Source organism: Osmerus eperlanus, chromosome 7 (genome assembly GCF_963692335.1).
Source record: "Osmerus eperlanus chromosome 7, fOsmEpe2.1, whole genome shotgun sequence".
In the NCBI taxonomy this organism is placed as follows: Eukaryota; Metazoa; Chordata; class Actinopteri; order Osmeriformes; family Osmeridae; genus Osmerus; species Osmerus eperlanus.
In genome coordinates this window covers 9,924,176-9,951,034 of record NC_085024.1, presented here as the reverse complement: position 1 = coordinate 9,951,034, position 26,859 = coordinate 9,924,176, and the positions used below count along the sequence as shown (strand labels likewise).

The 26,859-nt window shown below is 43.9% G+C and overlaps 2 protein-coding genes and 1 pseudogene across 3 annotated transcripts; 1 reads left to right on the top strand and 2 right to left on the bottom strand.

Annotated features, from left to right (window-relative positions):
• Positions 1-4,865: 4,865 nt before the first annotated feature.
• On the bottom strand, positions 4,866-10,782 carry LOC134022985 (nuclear receptor coactivator 7). 2 transcript variants are annotated; one of them, XM_062464750.1, is made up of 7 exons: positions 9,765-10,782; positions 8,682-9,333; positions 8,109-8,246; positions 7,805-7,957; positions 6,701-6,796; positions 6,542-6,615; positions 4,866-6,426 (listed from the first exon to the last, which is right to left on the bottom strand). In XM_062464750.1, exons 2-7 carry the CDS (start codon positions 8,748-8,750, stop codon positions 6,291-6,293), a joined length of 666 nt encoding a protein of 221 aa, XP_062320734.1. In that variant the 5' UTR covers positions 8,751-9,333; positions 9,765-10,782; the 3' UTR covers positions 4,866-6,290. The 2 variants fall into 2 exon arrangements, with proteins under 2 accessions (XP_062320734.1, XP_062320735.1); XM_062464751.1 differs by lacking the exon at positions 9,765-10,782 and having other exon boundaries at positions 8,682-9,461.
• Positions 10,783-18,046: 7,264 nt separating this feature from the next.
• Positions 18,047-19,612, bottom strand: LOC134022984 (putative nuclease HARBI1). The gene is made up of 4 exons (XM_062464748.1): positions 19,207-19,612; positions 19,022-19,137; positions 18,814-18,925; positions 18,047-18,719 (listed from the first exon to the last, which is right to left on the bottom strand). Exons 1-4 carry the CDS (start codon positions 19,406-19,408, stop codon positions 18,349-18,351), a joined length of 801 nt encoding a protein of 266 aa, XP_062320732.1. The 5' UTR covers positions 19,409-19,612; the 3' UTR covers positions 18,047-18,348.
• A 2,504-nt stretch (positions 19,613-22,116) lies between these two features.
• LOC134023922 (putative nuclease HARBI1) lies at positions 22,117-23,435 on the top strand (annotated as a pseudogene).
• The last annotated feature ends 3,424 nt before the right edge of the window (positions 23,436-26,859 follow it).

Genomic DNA, 26,859 nt, shown 5'->3' with positions numbered 1-26,859 from the left:
ACTCGGTCACGGGCATCAGACTCAGATATATTATTAGATTATACCTGCTCAGCTTATTCTAACAGTGTTTGCACAATTTGAGGGAGCGCCATGATCTGTGATGCGTCCTCTAAAGCAGCGGTCCCCAACCTTTTTTGCGCCACGGACCGCTTTCATGTAACGCCTGGGACACACTGGCTGCGAAGCGCCTAGACGCGCCGCGCAGCGCCACGATCGGCTACGATCGGCTACGACTGAGCAAAAGTTGTTCACACCAGACGCGCATTTCTCCGCGCCGGGTCACCAAGCCTTTCAGCTACTTTGAGCATTGGCTATATCCCAGCATTGATCCTTATCTACGTTGTCCTTGTAAAATTGTTGCTGACATACAACAACTCCCTGTGCTTTTCAACTTCGATAATTCATTTGATGCTGATTTTAGAAATCGACTTGGGGGTTCTCTCTCGGTAGGCTATGTCTGCTTGTGTGTTGTGTGCAACGCGTGACAACTCGTTTCTCTCAAACAAACAAAACAACTACTGGCATGCTAGCTCAACGCAGGCGATCGCAGGCAATCGCAGGCAATCGCAGGCAATCGCGGCGCTTTGCAGCCAGTGTGGTCGGTCCCATTTGGTAACATGGGCGCCGAAAGAAAAAAGGAGGCGCTTCCAGGCGCGTCGCAGCAGATCGCAGCCGATCGCAGGCAGTGTGTCCCAGGCGTAAGACATATTTTCACGTATGGAGGACCAAACCTGCCATATTTACAAATGAATGAATGAATAAATAAATGTCCACATCCATGCATTTAGACAGAAATAAACGAATATATGTATTAATTAATGCACAATTGTCAATCAATAGTTACATATATTTTACATTTATGTATGTATTTATTTTTGTATTCATTTATTTATTCATTTATTGATTGATTGATTGATTGATTTATTGATTCATTTATTCATTTATTCATTTATTCATTTATTCATTTATTCATTCATTTATTTATTCATTCATCCATTCATTGTTCCCAATATGATAATGAGAGGAGGCCAGTAGGCGTGGGAACTGACGTTCAGACATTGCAATCAATCCAGAGCCATAGATTCAATCTAGCTAATGCCTGGGACACACTGGCTGCGAAGCGGATATCGTTTTTATGGACAACATAGCCTACATGGCCAGGCTGGCCGACCTCGTTGAAAACAAAGATTTAATTCACATATTTGGATAAACAAACATGTTATAAAGAATTGACTACGTTAGTTGTGGGCTATCACTTATATATTAACACCCAACTTCACTACGCTGACCGGCCAACCATGTGTTTACAGTACCCCGATAAAAACGATATCCGATCAATTCTCAAAATGTAAACATTTAACCCTTGTGTTATCTTCGGGTCATTCTGACCCATCAGTCATTGTGACCCACCGTCGTATTGCGACAAATTTACCTCATACAAAAACAAAGTGAAGCATTTTCTTTTAACTGTCGGGCTGTCTCAGACCCCCCACATTGGAATGGTTAAAAGAAAATTATTTGTATTTGTTTTTGTATTGGGTAAAATTGGGTAAACACAACGATGGTTCGTTATGAACCTTTGGGTCATGTGACCCGAAGGCAGCACGAGGGTTAAAAATAAAAAATCCTGATTGTTGATTGTCAAACCAACATTTTTGTCCTGTGTGTAAGAGCGAGATAGACGATCTGTCATAGCCCCCAATCAAGCAGAAGAGAAATTTGTGAAGATTGACGACACAAAGTTAATCATCGAAGATGAAATGTAGCTTAGTCCTACATGGAGTTGTATGCCCCACAGCACGTATTTTACAAAGACTACGGCAACAAAAGCCAAACATTGCCACGTTATGTTGGGAATGGGATGCTGTTGCGACGGTTGTTGGAGCAACAAGTTGCCTAATTAGCCTGTAGCCTATGCCATGTTTATGTACCATGTCAGCTTTACATGTATAAAAGGAAAGCTCAGAGAAGGTGAAAGGCTTGGTGACCGGCGTGGAGAAATGCGTGTCTAGTGTGAACAGCATTGCGTCATTCGTAGCAGATTGTGGCGCTTCAGGGCGCTTCGCAGCCAGTGTGTCCCAGGCGTTAGCTAGATCGAATCTATGGCTCTGGATTGATTGCAATGTCTGAACGTCAGTTTCCACGCCTACTGGCCTCCTCTCATTATCATATTGGGAACAATGAATGAATGAATGAATGAATGAATGAATGAATGAATGAATGAATAAATGAATAAATAAATGAATAAATCAATCAATAAATCAATCAATAAATGAATAAATAAATGAATACTAAATAAATACATACATTAATGTAAAATATATGTAACTATTGATTGACAATTGTGCATTAATTAATACATATATTCGTTTATTTCTGTCTAAATGCATGGATGTGGACATTTATTTATTCATTCATTCATTTGTAAATATGGCAGGTTTGGTCCTCCATATTCACGGACCGGTGTTACGTCCCAACTGGTTCCCAATTTAACTGGTTCCCCAGCTGTGCGTGCACCTATCAGTCTGCCTCTATCACCAGATTCGTCAGAAATTCACAAACATATTACTGGCGATTTTCAAGTCGGATCTCATATTTGCTGCGGCAAATATGAAAGTAGGCCTATAGGCTACGTGCGCACTACATTAGGCTACCATTCGCAACAAAATAAATGGAGACAAAATAAAACATTTGCAGGCTCGCATGAAGCAGGGCCGGATGCAGCCTGCTTTGACTGGGGGGGCAGTGAACATTTCTGGGGGGGCATCATGATTACGGAAGGGGGTCGTATAATTTTTTATATAACCATTATGTTATCATTTTTTAGTCTGCTTAACGATCCGAGTGTTAATCAGGCACGGAGCCAGACGTTATACACATTCGGGGCTTAACCCAAACGTCGATTGCAGGTGGGTCCGTCCCCTTAAGTTTTCTTCTGCGCACCCTTCCATCCCATCGCATGCAGCCTCTCGACGTGACGTGTATGGCCCGTTCAAGACCCTATACAGCCGAGCTCTTGACGGGTGGATGAGATCTAACCCTGGCAAAACAGTCCATCTACCAGATTACAGGACTTGTGAATGAGGCCTTCTTGTCAGCAGTGACACCACGGAATATCCCTTCTGGATCCAAGTCCACTGGGGTTTTCCCATATAACCGAGATATTTTTCCTGAGGAAGCGTTTGCACCATCCATGGTGTCAGACCGGCCAAATCCTGAGCTGCAGCCTGCATCCACTGGTCCATCCACTTCAGATGATCCGGATGGTCCACGCCCTGCAGATGATCCACCCCCTGCACATGATCCAGATGGTCCATTCCCTGCAGATGAACCACCTGCAGATGAACCACCTGCTGCAGATGATCCACTCGCTGATGCTAATCCATCCACTGCGCATGGTCCACATGGATGTGCCTCGCCAGCTGACTCAGATGTGCCACGTGTTCCCAGCAGACCTGGATATGTGTCTCCTCGTGAAATCCTACCACTTCCCAAATGTCCCCCCATAGCACAAAACAAAAGAAAGCGTGTGAAGACAGCCATCCTAACTGATACTCCTGAGAAGCAGATCATAGAAAAGGCTTATGAAGAGAGACAAAAGAAACTGGCAGGGAAAAAGCTCAATAGCAAAGAAAAGGGAAAATCGAAAAAGCACCCAAAAAGAAAATCATAGATACCAGATTTGAGGAGAGTGATGTCCCTGTCCCACTTGATGATGAGTTTGACAAAGAGAGCTCTGAGGATGAGAGAAGTGATCCTGGAAACACAGATCTGTCCGTGGGTGACTTTGTCCTAGTTAACTTTGCAACCAAACACAGGAGTCTCTGTTACTTTGGCAGTGGCGGTCCTAGCACATTTGGCGCCCCGGGCGAGTTTTTCACTTGTTATAGAGTATGAAGCTGATGTTCTAATCCAGGTGGGTCTAGTCCTGGTGGGTCTAGTCCAGTGTGAGTCCCAGACTGTTCTAGCTGGTTCTGATTATGGTCCCATGATGTGTTCTAATTTAACTGGTTCTATCTGTCATTTGAATGTTAATTAAAACATTTTGAATTATATGTTGTATATGAATTTGTTCAGTGTTAGTGTCAGTGTTCAAGTGTTTAAATAGGGAGTCAGTTGGCTGAGCGGTGAGGGAGTCGGGCCAGTAATCCGAAGGTTGCCAGTTCGATTCCCGGTCATGCCAACTGACGTTGTGTCCTTGGGCAAGACACTTCACCCTACTTGCCTCGGGGGAATGTCCCTGTACTTACTGTAATTAGTTTTGGAATGTGTGGTTGTCAATCTAGCTGTCAGGATTTTAACTATTACAACATGTGTTGTTATGGTAGTTTAAAAGTGGAAAAAGTAAGTGGGTCAGTTTACCCCCAGCTGGTTCACTTTACCCCCTTGATTTCTCTGGTCACCCCTAAGCTGGGGTAAAATGAGACACAATACCACTTTTTAGAAAACAATCATGTTTTCACTGCCCTTTGTCCTGAATACATTCCGATCATTTCCATTGCTTGGAAACATCCTGAATTAATGTAAAATGTGTAAATGTTACTGATATCATTTTGGCTTGCCTCAAGGGGAGCAAATGTAAAAAATGTCTCACATTACCCCGCTCTCAGTGAATCACAAAATACATTTGTGAATCGTGTTACGTTTGTGAATCACAAAATACATTTGTGAATCGATGTTGTGAATCGCATGTTTGTTTGTGAATTATGAAACTAATCTACCTCCATATAACTCGGGGTTCCATAGAATACATCCACTATTGCAAACATAAATATAAACATATATTTTTTAAATTCGCGTTATAGACAAAGCATCATGACACTTTGTATGATTTGAAATAATTCATTATCACACTAGCATTTAATTCCAGAGATGCTTTATAGTTTTTTATGACGTTCAAACCATTTTGACACACAAGCACAAAGCAATGCCATCAGTCACAGCAAAAGACATACTGAGTATGAAAAGAAACATGTTCGACCAGACCAATAGGATACAGACAACAAAACTGCATCCTTGGATTGCATTTTAAATAGAAAAAACACACATTAACATTTTTTTATAAAAACGTTTTAAAAATGATCTCTTGGCACAGTTAAGAAAGACACAAAAGAAAGCAACAGAAGCATTTTTTTAACATTACAATAATGTTAATGTATTTAGGACCTTTATCTTAAAAGGAGATTTGTTTAGTGATGCTCTACTCATAGCCAATAACTGACTGAAGGTTCAAATCTTAGGTGTCAAGTTAAAGAATAAGGTTCATAGCTTAACAATAAAGCCATCTCCTGCTCCTGCAGAGGAGGAGCACCGGCTTCTCTGTCCACACATACACTTTTATCCAACTCTTATCCAACTCTAAGGCCGAATCCCAATATTACCCCTAGCCCTTAGTTTTGCGCGTTCACGTGAGAGCAAGTGGTGTCCCAATACTCTTTCTGAGGTAGGGGTAGGGCTAAGACGAAGGGGTATACACCCCTTAAAACCAAGTGAAAACGGGAGCTTACTTGAAACCTAGGGCTATGTGAATCCTGTGCGACCGGCAACAATGTCGGCCAGATCATCCAGAGTCCGATCAATGTAATATTGATTTAAGAATTATGACAGTCTTGTTTTGTGCTATACACAGTCCTGTACACATATTTGTAACCATCTTCTTAATTGAAACGTTTTTAAAAATCGCTAGTTTGCTATGCTAACGTTACATTGCTGATTAGCACAACAGTCCTGCATTTCTCTGACTAGCATGTCTACAGGTTTAACTAAACTCCATTAGCAGCGAATTTCGTTTGATATCAGTGCATAACTCTTTTTGCTTTGGAGACATCGATACGTGCTAGATGACGTAACCGTAACCAAGTGGCATCTCATTTCTTAGGGGTATGTAACCCTTACCCCTCAGTTTCGAGGGCCAAGGGCTAGGGGTAAACTAAGGGCTAGGGATAAGGGGTAGGGGTAAAGGGTAGTATTGGGATTCGGCCTAACACAGCAGATTTAGGACCAGTCACAACAGTCCTGAGACTAAGGGTAAAACCAATGACAGGTTTATTGTAATGCACTATACAACGGGGTAAAGGCAACCTCAGACACAGGTCAATACCGTATTTCTTCGTATAAACGCTGCAGCGTTTCTTAAATAACGTTCATTTTTGGTGCAGCGTTTATTTTGGTGCGGCGGCCATTATTTGAGGGTGGCGTACCGCATTTGAAGAAATACTCTACCTTTCTTTCTCTCAGTCTTTCTCCCTTCTCCATCTTTGTTCTCATTCTCTCGCTCTTTGAGTCAGGGTTTACTGGACAGTCCAGACCTCCAGTGCCAGAACCTTAAAATCCTGCTTGCTGGACAGCTGCTGATTTTGGAAGGTGGAGCAGGCAAAACTGGACCCTTGGTACAGGTCACTGTCTAGCCACAGGCCAAAACTCCCCCTGGAGGCAAACAATAGAATAACACATTAAAGAGGTTTATTTTGTACTGCATTGTATGAATGTGTGTTGGTTTGTATGTTGTACTCAACGTAAATGAACTAGTTCGAAAACGTACCCTCCTCCACCAATCTGTAATGAGTCCAAGTGACCTCTCACAAAGTAACAGTTCTCCCCACTCCACCTGTAGGCCTTAAGGTCAAAGAGAGGTCAGTCCCAGTCATCAATGTCTCACCAGCATGCACATGCTCTCTCTATGTGTGCGTTTGTTGGTTACCTGAAACTCAGGGCTGAAGCTGTAGAGAAAAGTCTCCCCTGTTCCGTAGCAATAGTTACTCACTCTAAAGGGATCTGAGGAAAAGGCTCCGAACACCTGAAAAAAATTATATCCGTTAGTTTTAGTTAGTAGAAAATATCTATCAGAAAGTCACAAGTGTTATAACAGTAAATATATGGATAAGATAGAGGGAGAGAAAGAGAGGACGCAAAAGACTGAGGCCCTCATGTAGGTACATTTGCAAACGTAGCGTTATCAGCGCCATGGCCAACCCGCCGAGAGCGCACGCTGTGATACTTCATTTTACGTCGTATTTACCAAACCTGCAGTTCATCGGGTAATCAGCACCTTTTCTCCGCCCACTATACCGTACATTGCGAGCATTTAAACGTGCATTTGAAGGGGCCGCCTTCTCTCTTTCTATCATGGATCAACCACCAAAGTCAAAACAGCGAAAACAAAGATGACGAAATTGATCTGCTTGTTCATGAGGTAACAGCAAATTTAAATATTAGCCTATACAAGGCCGGAATTCCACACCGACACAAAAAATGCCATCTGGACCGAAATGACAAATTCCAGTAACTGTAATATTGTATGGCTGCTAAATCTGTAATGCGTAATGATTTCATGTTTACTCAACTGAAAAAGTGTGATCCTTGTGTCAAAAATCCTTTCAGCTCGTCTCCTTGGCCTGTCTTCGTCTTGCTTGGATTACTGCTGCCATTTCACCAGGAGGCATATGCGAGGAAAGCCGCATCTTGGTTTACACCTGTTTTTAAGAGGCGCTGAACTTTCACCGCAAAATACAGGCGCGCTTTCACCGGCGTTTTTTGTACATACTACGGAATACATAATTAGGCGGACTTTACCCCCTCCCATCTCTTAATTTCCCCTTGACCCTCCTGTGAATGCATATGCATGACACGGAAAAGCGCAATTTGCCATTTTCAGTTCCCGAGACAGGCAGTCTGCGCTTTTACCTCAGTGCGGCATGTTTGTACATACTTCGCCATGCTTTTACGCGCACGTTGCGAAACAAATACGCCTGAAGTGGGCGCAAACGCTTTAGTACATGAGGCCCTGAAGATGGTGCTAGCTTACCTTATGTTCCATGTCTTTGATGACCAACAATACAGGGCTATCTACTTCAGCCATTTCTCTATAGAGAGTCTTTAAGCTTGTGCCATGAACTGCTGTGCTGTATACCAATCGCCATGGATATCCCTGAGTCCGCACCGGCATGTGATTGGCCAACTGCAGGTGCGAGGAAATCAAGGATTACAACTACAATCATACATTTCATTTTTAACCTCTAAAATGCTACTGTCAATGTGGCCTGTTATCTCATTAAATGTTTTTGAGATGTGTGCGCAGAAGGTTCTAGTGTAAAAGTGCTGTGACTCACACTTTCTATGTGGCGTTCATCCAGGAGCTGACTGGGATCCAGCAAAACAGGGAGAAGGTCCTCCGGTTCTACAGGTTCCTCCTCATCTTCTAAGCTGCACACGCTATGACAATACTGCCCCTCATTTTCAGAAACAATCTGGAAGTGGGGGAGGGACTATTAACACCCTGTATGAAATGACTCAATACATATGTTCACCATAAAGATTGAACATACACAAAGTATGTATGAATACAATTATAAATCAAGCAATGTACAATTAATGTAAAAATATACAGTAAGCTTACTGTGCAGAAGTCTTAGGCACACAATATTTTTTTTACATGAATACTGTCTTATGTATACATTTTTTGTCTTCTGAATTAGTGCAGCAGTATAAAAGTGCAATTTTGTGAAAATGTTTGTTTAGTCTTTTTATTTCTTTACTTAAAGCTTTTTGCTTCACTTTCTTTTTTTCTTATTATGCATGACACTTGCAGTTCACATTATTGCAGTGTCAAAAGATAACGGCAACTCCAGTACCTGTTTAGTCTCAAAAAGAGGAAGTATATATCCCACAGAAATTCAACCTACCTGTACATATGGTTCCATACAGTGCTTTGCAAAGTACATAATCTTGAAGTTTTCTGTCTTAGATCTCATTGTGAAGTATTTCTTGCTTAATCTCGAGAAAGTTTTAATATCCGCTAACTGGGTCTGCACATGTTACACACTCTTCATGTGTTTCTTTCAACTACTAGAAGGTCGATTCTCGTTGGCTGCTCATGGCTCCACCCTGTGGAAACCTATCTGAGGCTGAGCTTCATTTCTCATAAATAGAAAGTGGCCGTTTAGTAATGGAAGTATGACCATATATGGGGTGTGGACAGAAGGAAGGAGGAAATAAAGAAATACAGGGTGTCAGAGGAAATACCTTATTTGAACACATCACATAGTTGTAGTTTATACAGCCAATCTACAATATGTGTCCATTTCTACTGAGATGTAACTAACTAAACTTTAAACATTATTCTGTAATATAACTACAGATGTTTCAGTGCATTATCCTTCAACTTAGACGACAATTCTTACCTCCCAGTTTTTGGCAGAGGGAACAGTGACCCCTGTACACTTGTCAATGGCTGCAAGCTTATCTTTCTTCACCATTAAGTACAGAGGTTTCTCAGGATCTTTATTGTAAATGTCCAGGGACCACTGGACAAAGAAGGTGTAGAGGTGGTCCACCCTGGGAAGACGGACACAGATTTTGTTGAGATATTTGCAATTGTATGCAAGGATACAATATGCTGTGAGGAATATATCATATTTGAAACTATTTGGTCAGCAAGATTGTGGTTGAGGATTGTATACGATTTCAGAGGGAGTCGATGATTAGAAATACAATTCTGTTACTTTAGACATGTAGGTTTCTTTTCTTAAAATACATGGAAGTGTCTCATTCAGGACGAACAAGGACAAAACCATGCCTAGTGATTCCCAGAAGTGATCCACTTTCCCTAGGTTTCATTGCAAATTTGTAAAACAAGTTTAAACAGACGTTAAAAACAAGTTTGAACGGCTCTGCTGGTAGAGCCGGTAAACTTGTCATAACACCCTAATCTTGACTGATTTCATCACAGATAAGTGAATCTTACAAGCTTACTGGTGTACACTTACTCTCCGACGCTGTAGGCAATTCCCATTGTAAGCGGAAACGGGCAGAAGGTGCGAGGAGAAGGAGATGCAGAGGAGGTGGAGGGTTTGGAGGCTCAGGGCTGTAGCAGCATGTCCACCCTGAGCAATTGCTGTGGCCGGCCTTTTATACTTCCAGCTCCTTCGCTGAGATAAGCCCCTTTCGCCATAAACTCTCCTGTCCAGAGGTCTGTCAAGGCCATAGCTCCGTCAACATTTCATGACGGGGCTAGAAGGACAGTCTCTGTGACACATTAACTTGACCTGCCCTGGGACCTCATTTATCAAGCGTGCGTAGAAATTGTTCTTACGTGGAGGTTTGGAATATTCCCATGAACAGTTCAAGGTGCGATTTATCAAAGATTCCATCGTACAAGCGGCGTATGCACACTTCTAGGAGATTTTTCTTGATAAATCTCACCTGTTCTTAGTCTATAAGCTTGTGCACAAACACAAGTATTTGCATACGAAACGCCCCATATTATCTAAATTAGTTGAATCACCACCAATAAAAAGGGAGCTAACAAGTTAAACTAGAAATTGGTAATGAAAATGGAGCAAGAAAAGAAAGGAAAGAAAAATAATTTTTCCCAAAAGGAAATGGAGGTTTTGGTGTCGGGGGTTGAGTGCAACCACAACATTTTATTTGGAACACTTGGCGGTGCTTTGACGGTTTGACCACCAAAATAAAGAATATTGTTTGGGAAAAGGTAGCGATTGCTGTTAACGCAGCATCTTCTCAGAGGCGCTCGTTGGCAGAAATACTAAAAAAGGCGTTTGATTTCAAATCAAGTGGGAAAAAGGCCGTATCTGTACACAGGCGTGTACGGGAAATTGATGTAGGCTACTGACAGGATTTACTGATGATTGCGTGTAAAACAGCAGGCATCGTTTGACTGATGGATGGTTGTGAGATGCCAGACCGATCAGCAAGCTCAAAGTGAAAAGTGCACAACGCCAAGATGGGAGTCAGATGGTTGAGCGGTTAGGGAATCGGGCTAGTAATCAGAAGGTCGCTGGTTCGATTCCCGGCCATGCAAAAATGACGTTGTGTCCTTGGGCAAGACACTTCACCCTACTTGCCTTGGGGGAATGTCCCTGTACTTACTGTAAGTCGCTCTGGATAAGAGCGTCTGCTAAATGACTAAATATATATAATATAAAAAGGCCCCTGCTCACAGGTCCCTCCTACCAGAATTCAACTTCTATTTCCCTCTCAGTAAACTTGTCACACAACTGTTTTGTGTTTACAATCTTATCCATTTTATAGATCCTGCTTCCCACAGCCTAGTTAGTATCTTCTAACTTGCAATGTACAGTGCTTGGTTTTAGTACCTGATAAGCCGAGCCTGGACCTTCCCTTTGTGAATGGCTAGTGTAAAATATGAGGGGCCGTGAGGGACATTATTCAGAATACCTTCTCACACACACTACTGAAATGCTCTCACACACACTACTGAAAAACTATACGCTCACACACACTACTGAAATGCTCTCACATACACTACTGAAATGCTCTCACACACACTACTGAAATGCTCTCACACACACTACTGAAATGCTCTCACACACACATGAAAAGCTCTCATACACACATATGAAAATTTCAGTTAAAACGGAAAGTGTTTCAGTTGAAACGGAAGGGATTTCAGTTAAAACGGAAGGTGTTTCAGTTGAAACGGGAGGTGTTTCAGATTAAACGGAAAGTGTACAAGGATGTCAGCACAACCATGTGCTGTTGAGCCCTCAAGCAATTTAGCCGAAGCAACGGTGTTACTAAACAACAAACAAACAACATATTGGCCTTGAAATTATCTTTCATATTGCCATTGTGTGCAGTTTGCTAGCTAGCTATGAATAAAGCAAGCAAGCAAATACCAAAATCTTTGAAAACGAGAGGAAATAGGCCTATATAATGTTAGGCAGCTGGAGGGTTGGTTCACAGCCAGATAGGGATGGGTATCGAGAACCGGTTCCCAGTGAATCATTCCTTGGAATCGTTAGCAAAATTCCTAAACAATTCTGTTAACGATTCTCTGTGCCGTTGCGCATGCGCGAACTTTTATAGTTTATTCAGACAGACTGCAGCAAACATGGCAACTAGGAAGAAGCGTTCTAAAGTTTGGTTGCATTTCACACGACAAAATAACAACAACGCCACTTGTAACGAGTGTAAAAAGTCTATTTCGTCGAAGGGAGGAAATACTACAAATATGAAGAAGCATTTGAACACACAGCATGGAATGAAGTTACTGGAACGTCATGTGTTCGATGCATGCAGCAGCGCAGCTAACGTTCGCGCTTCATCTCTAACTATCTAAGGTAGAGCTAAACTGCTCATGTGATCACAACCACTTGTTACTGTGTGAATCAATTTGCCTTTATTGTGTGTAGTCGATCTAGTTATCTTCTGTCCCGTCGTTTGAAGCATACATTTTAGCTCCGGCATTCGTCTCCCATTAGTATTGATCTTATTGATCATTTCACGTTATCGGGGCGGCGTGTGTTATCAGCAAACGTTCGCGTGTCGCATTATTAAACTGTTTTTTTTTTTTTCACAGGTACACTTGCACTTATAGCAGTTCATGTTGTTTAATTGTAACTTGTTTAACTACATGCTCTTATGGTTCTTCCCTTTGGCACTTACTTTGGTTGTTCACAATGTGTGCTTCATGTTTTGGCTACTCGCAATGATTTGTGGCTATCTCGTTGTTATGATCAGTGACCTATGCACTTTGTAAAGCTCTCTCTTGGAAGTCGCTTTGGATAAAAGCGTCTGCTAAATGAATAAATGTAAATGTACTTGTCCCTGTGAGTACCCTATCTGTTCCCCGTTTTGAGAATTAAACCCCCTTTGTTCTACCATGCCTCGCATCTCTCGTGCATTTGGGTCCTACCCCTCCTCACACCCTGACAGAAGGACAAGACCAAGAAAGGACCCAGCAGAGAGTTCACCCAACCCTTTCCTAGGGACCCGCCTGGCCTTTGGTGGACCCCGAAGCCTGCAGCTCAAGGCCCACCCCAAGTCCTGGTTCCAGCCCCAGCCCGAACCCCGACTCCAGCCTTGGTCCTGCCCTGGGCCCCTGCCTCGATCCTGCCCTGTGCCCCTGCCTCATCCTGAGGTTGTGCCGCCCTGCGCCCGGACGAACAAGGTTGCGCCGCCCAGCACCCAGACCACTGTGGCTGTTCCTGCCGGGGAGTCTCGGCCGCCTGCCGCCGGTACCCGGCCTCGGTCCTGCCCTGTACCCCAGCCTCGTTCTTGCCCTGTACCCCAGCCTCGGTCCTGCCGTGTACCCCAGCCTCGTTCTTGCCCTGTGCCCCAGCCTCGGTCCTGCCCTGTGCCCCAGCCTCGGTCCTGCCCTGTGCCTCTGCCCTGCCCTGTGCCCCAGCCTCGTTCCTTCCCTGTGCCCCGGCCTCGTTCCTTCCCTGTGCCCCGGCCTCGTTCCTTCCCTGTGCCCCAGTCTCGTTCCTTCCCTGTGCCCCCTCCTCCTCCGCCCGAGGACTCCTGGCCGCCTCCTCCTCCGCCCGAGAACTCCTGGCCGCAGCCTGCCCGCGCTCCCATGCGCCCCCGTGCCCGCGCTCCCATGCGTCCCCGTGCCCGCGCTCCCGTGCCCGCGCCCCGTGCCCGCGCTCCCGTGCCCGCGCCCCCTCGTCCGCGCTCCCAGGCGCCCCCTCGTCCGCGCTCCCAGACGCCCCCTCGTCCGCTCTCCCAGGTGCCCCCTCGGCCGCGCTCCCAGGCGCCCCTTCGTCCGCGCTTCCAGGCGCCTCCTGTCCCCTGTGCCCGTCCCCTGTGCCCGTCCTGCCCCCGGGTGGTTCCCTGGACCTGCTCCGGCCTCCGGGCCGCCGGCCTTCTGCCCAGCCTCCAGGCCGGCCCCCGGACCTGCGCCGGTCCTCTGCCCTGCCTCCGGGTCGACCCCCGGACCTGCCCCGGCCCTCTGCCCTGCCTCCGGGCCGACCTCCGGACCTTCCCCGACCCTCTGCCCTGCCTCCGGGTCGACCCCCGGACCTGCCCCGGCCCTCTGCCCTGCCTCCGGGCCGACCTCCGGACCTGCTCCGGCCTTGTGGGACGTCCGGTGACGTCCCTTGAGAGGGGGGTACTGTCACGGCCACAGCCGTGCCCCCCCCGGTTTCAGTTTTTTGTCCTGCCCTAGTGTTTCCCTGTCATTGTCTTCACCTGTTCTCGTTAGCGTTATTGTGTCCACCTGTGTGTCGTTTGGTTCTGTGTATTTAGGTTTCTGTTTTGTGTCCAGTCTTTGTCTTGTCCTTACTACTACTTGTCCCTGTGAGTACCCTATCTGTTCCCCGTTTTGAGAATTAAATCCCTTTGTTCTACCATGCCTCGCATCTCTCGTGCATTTGGGTCCTACCCCTCCTCACACCCTGACACACACACTAACACCATCGTACAACAAACTACATAGCGTTAAAGCATTTTTTGTTGTTGTAATATCCCCATCTTCTTTGTAGCCTCCAGTTTCTAATGGCTTGTGGCAATAAGCTGGTGTCCCCTAAACTGTAGGAGGGCCAGGAGCTGAATGGAATGCTAATCCATAAGATTTTTAGAACCAAAGGCCTGTATGTGAGACCATCAAGGACCCTTTTAGTAAGTTTGATTTCTTTTTTTAAATTTCTTTTTAATACATTTCACGAAATAGAATTGTGTCTTTCGAAAATGAAACGTATACTGTTTATTACTTGTAGCAGTATACTGTATATTCAATTAAAGCAAAGGTTTGAGAGCAATCAAACCAGAGAAATGCGCAAACAAAGGTTTCTTGTTTTAATCGGTCAAACAATAACTTGTTTCCAATATGGTTATTTAATTTCAAATTTGTAATTTTTGCTTCTTATATATATTTTTGGTCTTTCTTTTTCTGTTTCAGACTGGCTCAGATGAAGAAAATTAATGTTCCCACATCACTACCAGATCAACATTAAGCAGTTGTGCAACTGCTAAGGACAATGATGAAGACTGTTTTGAAGTTAATGGTCCACAAATCCAAAAAGGCAGACCTAGCACCACCAGGGTTGCTACAAGAGCAATGAGAAGTAAGGATGATCCCTGTACTAGCAGTCAGGATGGAGATGGCAACCCTGGCACTAGCAGAGGTGATGAACATGGCTTTGGCATCCAACACACCAACAGGAGTGTTGTTGAAAGGCGTACAGCAATGCAAGAAAGTGGCACTACTGGTCACGATGGAGGCTGCCTTGCAAGAAGTGATGGCAACCCTGGCACAAGCAGTCATGATGAAGACTACTCTTCATATTTAACACTTATGGCTGCTCTTTCTGCTAAGTCTTCAGATGATGAGGAATTAAACCAGGCTATAATTGCCAGTATGGAGAGTCAGATGTGAGTAGCACAAACACAGAATGTGTCAACTATTGAGGATGATGTTATCAGATAGTTGATATGAACTATTTCATTTTAAGATTATTTTGTCATATCTGATCATTTATTTTTGATGTTGTTTTTATAGTGCAGAAAAGGTCCCGGTTCAAGAGATACTGCTGGAACTCTCAAGCAAAATTAGCTCAAAACAACAGTGCAAAATTAATATAAATCGCTCTGCTGTCTGGGAGGGAGCTGTGCGAGTATTCCAAAGGGTGTCCTAGAAGAATCAGAATCAGAATTCGGTATATTCGCCATGTATGTTATACAAACACGGAATTTACTGTGGCAGGGAGGTGCAAAACACTAAACATATACAGATCTTAAATTAAGTAAAGTACAAAAGTTTAACTATTTCTAAGAACTAATCAATCTAAGAATACAACAATACAACAATTTAAATATAAAATATATATAAAAATAAGAATAGAAAGAGCAGCGTGAATGGTCAGCATAGTGCAATCGGATACTGAGATAAAGTGGCTTATGCATACTGAATTGCCATTAGATGGACTTATAATAGTTAAATAAGTGAGTGAATGTCAATGGGAGTCCTTGGCCTTGTTGAAGAGGCCAGTAGCAGATGGAAAGAAACTGTTCTTATGGCGTGAGGTATTGGTCCTCATGGACCGCAGCCTTCTGCCGGAGGGGAGTGACAAACGGAGTGTCCAGGGTGGGAGGAGTCGGCCACAATCTTCCTCGCTCGCCTCCGGGTCCTCGAGGTGTGCAGGTCCTCGAGCGTAGGCAGATTGCAGCCAATCACCTTCTCAGCAGTGCGGATGATACGCTGCAGCCTGCTCTTGTCCTTGCCAGTGGCAGAAGCGTACCAGACGGTGATGGAGGAGGTGAGGATGGACTCGATGGCTGAGTAGAAGTGCACCATCATTGTCTTTGGCAGGTTGAACTTCTTCAGCTGCCGAAGGAAGTACATCCTCTGTTGTGCTTTCTTGATGAGGGAGCTGATGTTCAGTTCCCACTTGAGGTCCTGGGAGAGGATAGTGCCCAGGAAGCGGAAGGACTCCACAGTGTTGACTGGGGAGTCACACAGGGTGATGGGGGTGAGTGGGGCTGTGTTCTTCCTGAAGTCCACAACCATCTCCACTGTCCTCAGAGCATTGAGCTTTTAACAAGCCATTGTTGTAATCAGACTTCTCACAGACTCCAACAGCAGCAGAAAGATCTGGGCCTGAGGGAAACACCATCGGAAACATTGATTATTAATATACACCAGGTTCTTCTTGGCTCAAACCAATATTTTGAGAGAAGGCCTGACAACGTATTGCAATAACTCTTGAACTCTGGCAACAACACGAACTATGACAGGTCATGCAAGAGATGAAATATCAACAAACTATAGGCATCCCCTATACTCATACCTTTATGGACCAACATGAACTTTACATATGACGACTAACATTTACACAGATTAATGCGATAAGATGGCACAAGCTCTAAATAGTTATCGGATGGGTTTTGAGCCATAACCATAAGTCCCATCCCATCTAATGTTCTGAAGAGCTACTAAAGGAGGACATTTGTTTAAAAAAAGATATTTGATGCACTATTTACAAGAAATGCCACTAATCTACACAGATGGTAATCTTCCATATTGTTGTATTTACAGTGTTTCACACAGCTGCCGCCTCCATTGACTGGTTTGGTTATTTTCAAGAAGTATCACATGCCAACATGCAGATAGAGTAACTTATTTATGTCTTTAAGTTACTCTTCTTATGTCTTTTAATTGAATATAAACCTTCTTGAACTTGAAACATACCCCTCAGTCGCACTCTTCATGAACTGAATCAGGATGGGGAAGCAGGTGTCTCCATCCCGATATGAGACAACAGCACCATGACACTCCTTCTCCTCCTGGAGCTGGATCACCAGAGCTCCGTTCAGACACGGGCCTGGAGAGCTGGCTCCACCAGAGGGAGCTAAGAGAGACATTCTAAATGAAGTTTAAATATGTAATGCAGTCTTCACTTCAGTCAACAGTTTGATTAGAAAACAGTCTTACCTGCTGTTTCATCATTTGACACCTGGGGCCTGTTGCACAAAACTAGGATAAGGGATTAAGCCAGGATATCTTGGTGATCCTGGCTCAATTGATCCGTAATCCGGTTGCACTAAAGATGGATAGGGGGCAGGAGGATATGTTATGGTATAAATTACCATGGAGATTTATTCTGTGGAGCTAGCCTGCTCCAGACCAGGCTAAATTCCAGGATCTATTTAATCTCATCCCTAATGTCAGTCAGCAGTCACCACAAATGGAAACCAATAGTTATTTCACTGCTCACTATACATTGTTATCACATATAACTAGACCCACTGTCATTATTTAAACGTTTGTGATCATTAATTTCAATGATTTTGGATAAAAAATGATTTTTAGATGATGTTGCTATCATTAGATAATTTACAGTTTCCCATAGACTATAAGGCTATATATAAAATGATAGAATATTAGGGCCACAGAGGGGAAAAAAACACAAGTCATAATATTGTAACCAGTTGTTTTAAAGGAGGACAGTTGTTAAAATGACAGATGTGGGGCATTTCGTGAAATTGTACTTCAGTATGGTTTCATAAACAAAGACATGCTGATGTGCCAGAATATTAAGTATCACATTGTCATAAGTATCAAAACTGTAAAAACAATATGTAGCTTTTCTGCAGAAAGAACCAGCCTCATAAATTTATGACTTTTATCCTTTTTCTTCAGTGTGGCCCTAGTACTCTGTCATATAAACAAATACACATTCCATATGAATATGAAAACACAATGTGTAACATTATGTTCCTTTATTGAATAAGGACAAAACAAAGCAGGTAAACCATCAGCTCCTTTTGAAACTGAAGTCACAGTGACTCTACAAGATGGAAAGCACAGAATCCAAGCATATTATACAAAATGATACATACACATTCAAAGGTCTGTATATAACACACCCTGCATGTCTGCACACTAAAATAAATGCAGGACAAATCCATACACATCAACTGAACAGACAAATGAATGGATGCAGTAGCCTCCCTGCAGCCTTGTATTACACACAGTATACCGCACAAACATCATAAGAGGCCAAATTCGTAAAAAAACGAACCCAAAAAAACCCAAATTCCTCTGCCACCGCAGGACATATTTAACCAAAATTGAAAGCACACATACTAACTAAAATAATTCAACACATATTGGTCCCTCAGCAGCCGACCACTGTCGTCATCAGGGAAGATTGCCGGATTGTCCCAGTCCATGGCTGGTGGCACTCTGGGGGCCCTCTCCTTCCTCAGGCAGGCCACATTGTGGAGGACAGCACAAGCCACAGTAATATCACATGCCCTAACAGGGCTGACCCTTAATTTGTGAAGGCAGTGAAAGCGTGCCTTCAGGAGGCCAAAGGTCATTTCAACTCTGGCCCTGGTCCTGGCATGGGCATGGTTGTAGGCCTGCTGTGCTTCCTGGGGGTCTGTGAAAGGTGTCAGGAGAAAAGGCTGGCAGCCATACCCCCTGTCTCCCAGCAACACACCAGAGAATTCACCTGTCAACACAAAATCTCATCATTACTACCTCATAAACACAGTGATATTCTTGACACAGCCATGATGGTTATAAATAGGGGTTGTGTGGCTTACCTTGTGATAGGCACTGATAGATTTCAGAGGCCCGAAAGATTCTGGAGTCATGGACTGAGCCAGGCCATTTTGCCACAACATTGCTGATCACACAGTCAGCATTGCAGACCATCTGAAATCATAAGATGAGGAATATTACACCAATCAATGCACATCACTGGCAATGCAGAGTGTTCGTCAATGGACAATATCAAAAAGTTATGTTCACCTGAACATTAATGCTGTGAAAGGATTTCCTATTCACAAAATCGGCCTCATGGGCACCTGAGGGGGCTTTTATCCTTATGTGTGTGCAGTCCACTGCACCAATGACATTGGGGAAACCTGTCACACAAAGTAATGAGTATCCTACTATGTGTTAACAGTTGTCCTGTAATTTGTAGATCCTCTTACCTGCAATCCTATAGAACTCCTCTTTGATGTCACAGAGTCTTCTGTGGCCAGGGAAGGAGATGAAGACATCTGCTAATGCTTTGATAGCCAGACACACACTCCTTATTGTGCGGCAAATTGTGGCCTTGTTCAGCTGTTCTGCATCCCCCACTGAGTACAGGAAGGCTCCACTAGCAAAAAAGCGCAAGGCCACACAAACCATTTGCTCCACACTCAGTGCATGGCTCCGTGCAGTGCGGTGCTTAATCCTGGGACCCAGTAGTCTGCATAGATACCTGATGCCATCTGCAGAAAACCTGTATCTTTCATATAGATGGTCATCAGGGAAGGCCAGTGGGTCCAACCGGTCCCTGAAGACCCTTTCTCGCCTGAAGGCTCTCCTCAGCACAAGTGCTTCTTCATCCACCACATCTCACACGAATGGGCATGCCATTGTCAGAGCAGAAAGGAACACACAATTTTGGGCCTTCATATAGGCTAGTGGCCACACCTGGTGCTGGGGGGGTGGGCAAAAGAGGGCGATGCCTTATAACGATGACTTGGTTGTACTGATTGCTGGGAAAATAAAAAAAACCTTAGAAAGATGCCACCGTCCTCTGTGCTCACAATAAGAGCTCATATGTCATGGCTCACTTGACTTTACGAGAATATACCTAATTTTTATTTTCAGCTGTGTCATCTTCTTGGAGCTGGGGGAGGAAAGAAAAATAATGATTAATACATTTGTGTTACAGTTAGCATACAGTGTACATTGAAGGCATATCTCACCTCCCTCTCAAGTTTTTTTATTTCAAGGTCCAGTTTCCTAATTGTCCTCTTTTTTATTTCGGACTCCAGTGCAAGATTTTCCATCTTTTTCTTCTTGTACTGAATGTCTATGTCTGCCAGTTCTATTTGGCGCCGGAGGTGGTTGCCATACAACTTTCTGATAGCTTGTGAGCTCTGTGAACACAATACAATTAGCGCAGCTGGAATTTGGCAGGATGTGGTGTCCTTTTATTAATACGCACTATGTTGCCAGGCTGGTTTTCCCACTGTATAGCATCTGGGTCCTGTAAAAGAAATTAGATTTTTTGATTTTGATGAGGACTCCTCACCATTGTAGAGTAAATAGTACTTTCACAGTCTTAACATGATACCTCATGCCTTCTGGAATCCAGAGAGATGGTCTCCTCCTCATCATCGTCTCCATCATGTGCTGTTGCTGCTGCACTGGGGCCTTCACCCTATCACATTTAATCGGATTCATATTGAAGCTAGTAGACAAGACATGCCAGGCCTACAGTATGCCTTTGATGGAGTACTCACTGGATCAGCATCGTCTGGTGCTTGTGCTGGTGGCTCTAACAGGAACACAGTGCTGCCAGACACTGCAAGGCAATAGGTAAACCAAAGTCAGACAGTCCAAATTGATTCAATATGAATGTGGTTGTATCCCATGTAGAGATGGAAGGACATACCTTGAATGAAGCGGGTGGCATCTTGGGAGGAACCTATGCTCGTCTCTTTCCCCCCAGGGATCCCCTCTAAGACGGGCCTGCCTTTATTTAGCTCCAAGGCCATGTCCTCTGCTGGGGTAAGGTCAGCCTTTGGTGACCCACCACCCGTGCCTCGTCTGTGGGTATTCTTTTTCACTGCTAAAACAGTACAGACAATGTGTGAGCAGGCACCTTCTGGGTACAATATATGCTTGTGCTTTGTTAAATATTAGTCAGGGACCATACCATTCTGCAGAATGTTCTTGTATTTGATTTTGACCTGCTGCCATGTCCGTTTTGGCCCGTTCATGTTTAATCTACACACACACACACACACACACACATTTAATGGAGTCACACTGCAAAAAATTACTTGGTATTTTTGTCTTGTTTTCAGTAAAAATATCAAAAAATTTATCATAGCTTTATACAGTGTGATGGAGTTACTTTACACAATTTCACTCATATCTGCAGTGCATTTCAATTAAAAATTTAACCGTTTCATAATTACAGTACAACTGCATTTTTGGAGATGTGAATTAAATATTTGAATTGTAATTGTGATGTTTCAGCGGAGCGGTGAGTGTGTAATTGTGCACTACTTACGCATTCAGGCGGTCTGCAATACTTTGCCACGCTTTTTCTCTTTGCTTTATCACTGTGGCGGTGTTGCCTTTCTTCTTAATTATATCTTTTACCTCCTCGTATGCCTCCATGAGGATTTGTGCTTCCGACGGGGAAAAGTACGCGGCTCTAGTTGCCATGGTAAATCAGTTAATCTGTGATCTGTGGCGGGGTCTATTTGAGTGAGCCGTGAGCGCGCACCTATCCAGGATTGGTTTCACCTGGCTTAATGAATCCGTGTCTGCTCATCCTGGCTTGGTCTTTGTGCAACCAATTAAGCCTGGACGCACATGTTTTGGCTTCATTGAGCTCAGCTGAGTCATTTATCCCGGATGTCTTAATTCTACTTTTGTGCAACAGGCCCCTGGGGGCTATTGCACGAAACCAGGATAAGGGATTAAGTCGGGATATTCAAGTTATCCTGGATGAATTTAGCTTTGACTTGGTTGCACGAAAGCAGGTTGAATTAAACCCAGCCAAGTAACCATGGAGATTTATTCTTTGCAGCTAGCCTGCTCCAGAGCAGGCTAACAGCCAGGCTAAGATTAATTCTGGAGTCTCGTGTTAAATCAGCTGCCGCTCTGATCCGGAATAAACGTTTTTAACAGATTCTGAATGTGTTCGGATTTATTTTTATTAACATGCATTACTTGTCACTATTGCTGTCACGAGTTTGATTTTAAACCTTAGCCTACTATTGCAGTTTTTAGATGTTTAGAAATGGTTGACGAAGTTGCAACGGTGATTTCAATAAAGTCAGTGATGAAGGCGATATATAAAGTCCTATTCACCTGTTTCTTCTTGCACCATGGCATGCCCATTTCTTAATGACGTGTTGGACGACAAAGCACTGATACTGAGACGTGCTTTCAGACGTGAGAGGGTGTTTCGTGACAGATCTTTTCTTTGGCTTTTTCGGACGAGTACCTGCACGAGAGGTATAGGTTTTCTGGAGATGGGATCCGTTATTTGTGTAGACTGCTGGGTCCCAAAATTCAGCACCGCACAGGGCGAAGCCATGCTCTCACCATCCCACAGATGGTCTGTGTGGCACTGCGCTTTTTCGCAAGCGGCATGTTTTTATATGCCGTGGGAGATGCCGAAACCTTGAATAAAGGTACTATTTGCCGTACGGTCAGAAGTGTGTGTTTGGCACTGAAGTCCTTGGCACACATCTTCATTACCTTCCCTGGCCACAGAAGAATGTGTTACATCAAGGAGGATTTCCACAAGATTGCATGTAACATGAATTATAGATGACAAAAAGCGTTACGTTAGAACAGTCACCAAATACTCAGACTATTTTGTGTTACAGGTTTCCCTAATGTCATTGGTGCGCTGGACTGCACACACATCCGAATTAAACGCCCCTCAGGGGCCCATGAGGGAGATTATGTCAATCGAAAATCCTTCCACAGTATCAATGTTCAGGTAAAAATTATGTAATTACTGTCAACTAGCCAAATATTCTGTGCATTAAATGTGTAATGAATAGGCAACATTGCATCGTTTCAGATGATCTGTGAGCTTCCTGCATGATCACCAATGTGGAGGCAAAGTGGCCTGGGTCTGTCCATGACTCCCGAGTTTTCAGGTACAGTACCATTTCCCAGCGACTGTCACAAAGTATGCCACACACATTTCACTGATAAACACAATTGCGTCAAAGGTTTAACTTATGTGTAGTTGTAATGATTACATTTTGTATTCTCAGGTGAATTCTCTGGTGTTCTTCTGGGAGACAAGGGTTATGCCTGTGAGCCATACCTTCTCACTCCACTAGCAGACCCTCAGACAGCAGCACAGCAAGGGTACAATCTTGCCCATGCAAGAACAAGGGGCCAAATTGAAATGGCATTTGGCCTTGTAAAGTCACGTTTTCAGTGTCTCCACCACCTGAGGGTCACCCCAGACAGGGCATGTGACATCACTGTAGCTTGCACTGTCCTACATAATGTTGCCTGTCTGAGGAGAGAAAGGGGTCCTGCACTGGCACCGGAGATTGAGTGGGACAATGCAGCAATCTTCCCAGATAACATAAATGGCAGGCTAGTCAGAGACCAATATATTAATTATTTTACATAAAAAACTTTATTTTCTTGTCCTTCTCGGGCAAGCTGGGGAGAGAGAGAGACAAAATAAATACATTGTTTTACCGATATGCAAAAGTGTGGATTGAAGTCATTTACTTATTTTTCTAGTTTCTTTATCTCCAGATCCAGTTTCCTCAGTTTTTTGTTCTTGATTTGTACATCAAGGTCCAGATCCTGGAGGCACCTCTTATTTACAGCAATCTTTGCATCTGCCAGCTCGATTTGCTTTTTTAGATGCTGCGTGTACAGACATCTGACAGTTTGTGAAGTCTGTAAACCATTCATTGATTAGCACAGCAGGAATTGTGCACGATTTAGATTTCCTTTAGCCCATACGTACTATGTTGCCAGGCTGGCTGTCAAGCTGTACTGCATCTGGATCCTGTTACAAATATATATTATGAGTGCTATATAACTGACTTCTCATCCATTAGGGGCTAAATATGCATTTCCATACGATTTACATGATACCTCAGGCCTTCTGGAATCCAGTGACAGTCTCCTCGTCATCCCATATGGCAGAAGTTCCTTCCCCCTGCCATATTGAATAGACTTTTTATTGACAGGATGTGCCAAGCCTTGTGCTTTTAACGAATAATACTCACTGGATCTTCGCCTGGTGGCAGGAGTGTAACTGTGCCCCCGGACACTGCAAGGCAAAACAAGGTCAGACAGTCCACATATGCCCGTATAAATGGGTAATTGTGTTTGATGTGCAGAACTGGAAAATGAACTGGATGTAAAAATGTACCAAGGATAAGGAGGGCAGTTTCTGCAGGTGGAACACAGTCTGTCGCTGTCCCACCCTCAATCCCTTCCATCACTGGCCTTCCCTGATTTAAATCCAGGGCCAATTCCTCAGCTGGGGTGAAGCCTGGAGCTGGTGGCCCACCCCCAGTGCCAGACAAATGAGCCTTCTTCTTAACTACTAAAATCAGTTTAGATAAAATATGTGAGCAGGCATAGTATAAGTAATTTCTACATACCATTTGCAAACTGTTAGGCACTTACCTGCAAAATGTTTTTATATTTAATCTTGACTTGTTGCCACGATCTTTTCTGTCCAGTCATGTTTGTTCTGTATGAACATTAATTGTAGAAAGATATTTAGAATTAGACACATCTTATAGAGATTTGTGCATATGGTTGTGAAACATATTCTCGCATGGTGTAAGGGTTTGAAATTAGGCCTAGTCTTTAGGGTAAATTTCCAGAGGAACATTAATTGCCTGCTCACTTTTGAGGGAAAGTAGGCTTAATAATAATACATTTTATTTATAGAGTGCTTTGCATGGTAGGCTACTCAAAGAGACGTTACAGTAAAACCAGCACATAAACACAGATAGGCCTACAGCAATAAAACCAACACATAAAACAAGCATATTAAAAGCAATTAAAACAGAGTGTACAACTTTCCTAGTAAGTACATATTTTTAAATAGGCTACTTACGCATTCAGTCGGTCAGCGATTGTCTGCCAGGCTTGTTCTCGCTGTTTAATAACGGCTGCCGTATTCCCCTTTTTGCAAATAATATGCTTCACCTCCTCATACATCTCCATTATTAATTTCTGCTCAGCGGGTTAAAAATATGCTGCACGCGTCTTCTCCATTTCTGCATCAGTGAATTTGTGATCGATACCATGGTCTATTTAAGAAATCCGTGAAGGTGCACTTATCCCAACTATGTACACCTGGATTGACATAGCGCCACCTTCTCATCCTGGCTTGGCAAACGTGCAACCGATTCAGCCGCGATGAGTGGATAACACTAAGTCAAGCTGCGCTTTTTCAGTTATCCTGGATATCTTTATTCTACTTTTGTGCAATAGCCCCCTGGTCATTACATTTAATCTTGGCATAAGACTTCTTTCCCTGCAGAAGAGTGTGTTATACAATATTTTGCTGTGTATATCCGAAAGTGTTTGAATATCTGTAGAAGGGACAGGAGTAAATACAGCTATTTGAAAGAGCAAATCTTAGTACATTTTATTCCTTCAATAATACGTTCCTGTGTCTCTGAAACTCTACCTTTACTTAAATCTCTTCACTGGAAATGACAACATAGTGTCTGAGGGTAGGGTGAGGGGTGGAACTTAGGGTTAGAACAGGAGGGGGAGGGACTTGGGGTTAGGCAAGGGGTGAATGGGTCAGGGGAGAGGGGGTAGGGCGAGGGTATAAGGATAAGAAGATGGAGGGGAGGGACTTAGTCAGGGAAGGGGGTTAGAGAGGGAGAGACCAGTGGGGAGGTAGAGCGTGTGCATATTAGAGTAAGAGTGAGAAACCAGACAAGAGGTCAAGAGAGAGTACGCAAGATGGGGGGGAAGAGACCAGTGGGGGGGATATGCATGTGTTGGGTGCAAGAGAAGAAAGAGAGACCAGTAAGGAGAGGTTGAGAGAGAGTGTGCGTGTTGGTATGCAAGAGAGAGAGGGAGAGTCCAGTGAAGGGAGGTAGAGATAGTATGTGTGTTGGGTGCAATAGAAGAGAGAGTGGAGTCACTAAGGTTGGAGGGAGAGTGCGAGTGTTGGTGTGTAAAAGACGAGGGAGAGAGTGGAGTGCGAGAGACCAGTAGGCATTGAAAAGTTATGTTGTGTTCACCCCGGTGACCTCGGACAACCCACCAGAAGCGGTAAATCTCAATTTAAATGTCTAGGGAAAAGGAGGAAGGGAGAGAGAGGGAGAGTCAGCGTGTGTGTGCATGTATATAGGGTGGCTAGAGAACCAAAGAAGTGGAGAGGATTGGTCAAGGAACAAGTGTGTGTTAAGGTTATGGGAGAGGGTGAGGAGAGAGGGTGTAAGGGTTAAACAAGGGAGGGACTTAAGAGTGAGAGCAGGGGAGAGGGGGTTAGCGAGGTAGAGGGAGAGCATGTGAGTGGGCGTGTATGGGAGTAATAGAGTGTGCGAGAGACAGAGGGGGAGAGAGAGGGAGAGAAAAATAACAAAAAGTCAAGGGATCTGTGTGTGTGTTGGTGTGCAAGAGAAATAGTGAGGGAGAGAGTGTGTGCACGCATGTGATGAGTGCAAGGGGGGGAGAGATTACTTTACTTTAAAAGATACCTTTATTGGGAAGTTAGAACTGCATAGAAAATTATTTGAGAACCAGAATTCTCAAATAATGCCCCCCAAGCATTGCCCAATCAATGACATGCCACATGAGAAAGAAATGTTGTCCATTATTGACCTTCCTGGAACACAGTAAGACTGGTCTCTATGCACTATGCTGTCTAGCACCAACTTCAGCCTATTGGCCAAAAACTTGGATAAGATTTTGTAGTCCAAACATAAGAGACATAGGTCGCCAGTTCTTGAGCAGCCTTAGATCACCCTTTTTAGGCAGCAGTGACAATACTGCCCGCCTACAGCTGCTTGGTAGCATGTGTTCCACAAGAGCCTCCTGGTATACTTCCAGTAGGTTAGGACCCAAAAAGCCCCAAAAGTGCCTGTAGAACTCAGCTGGTA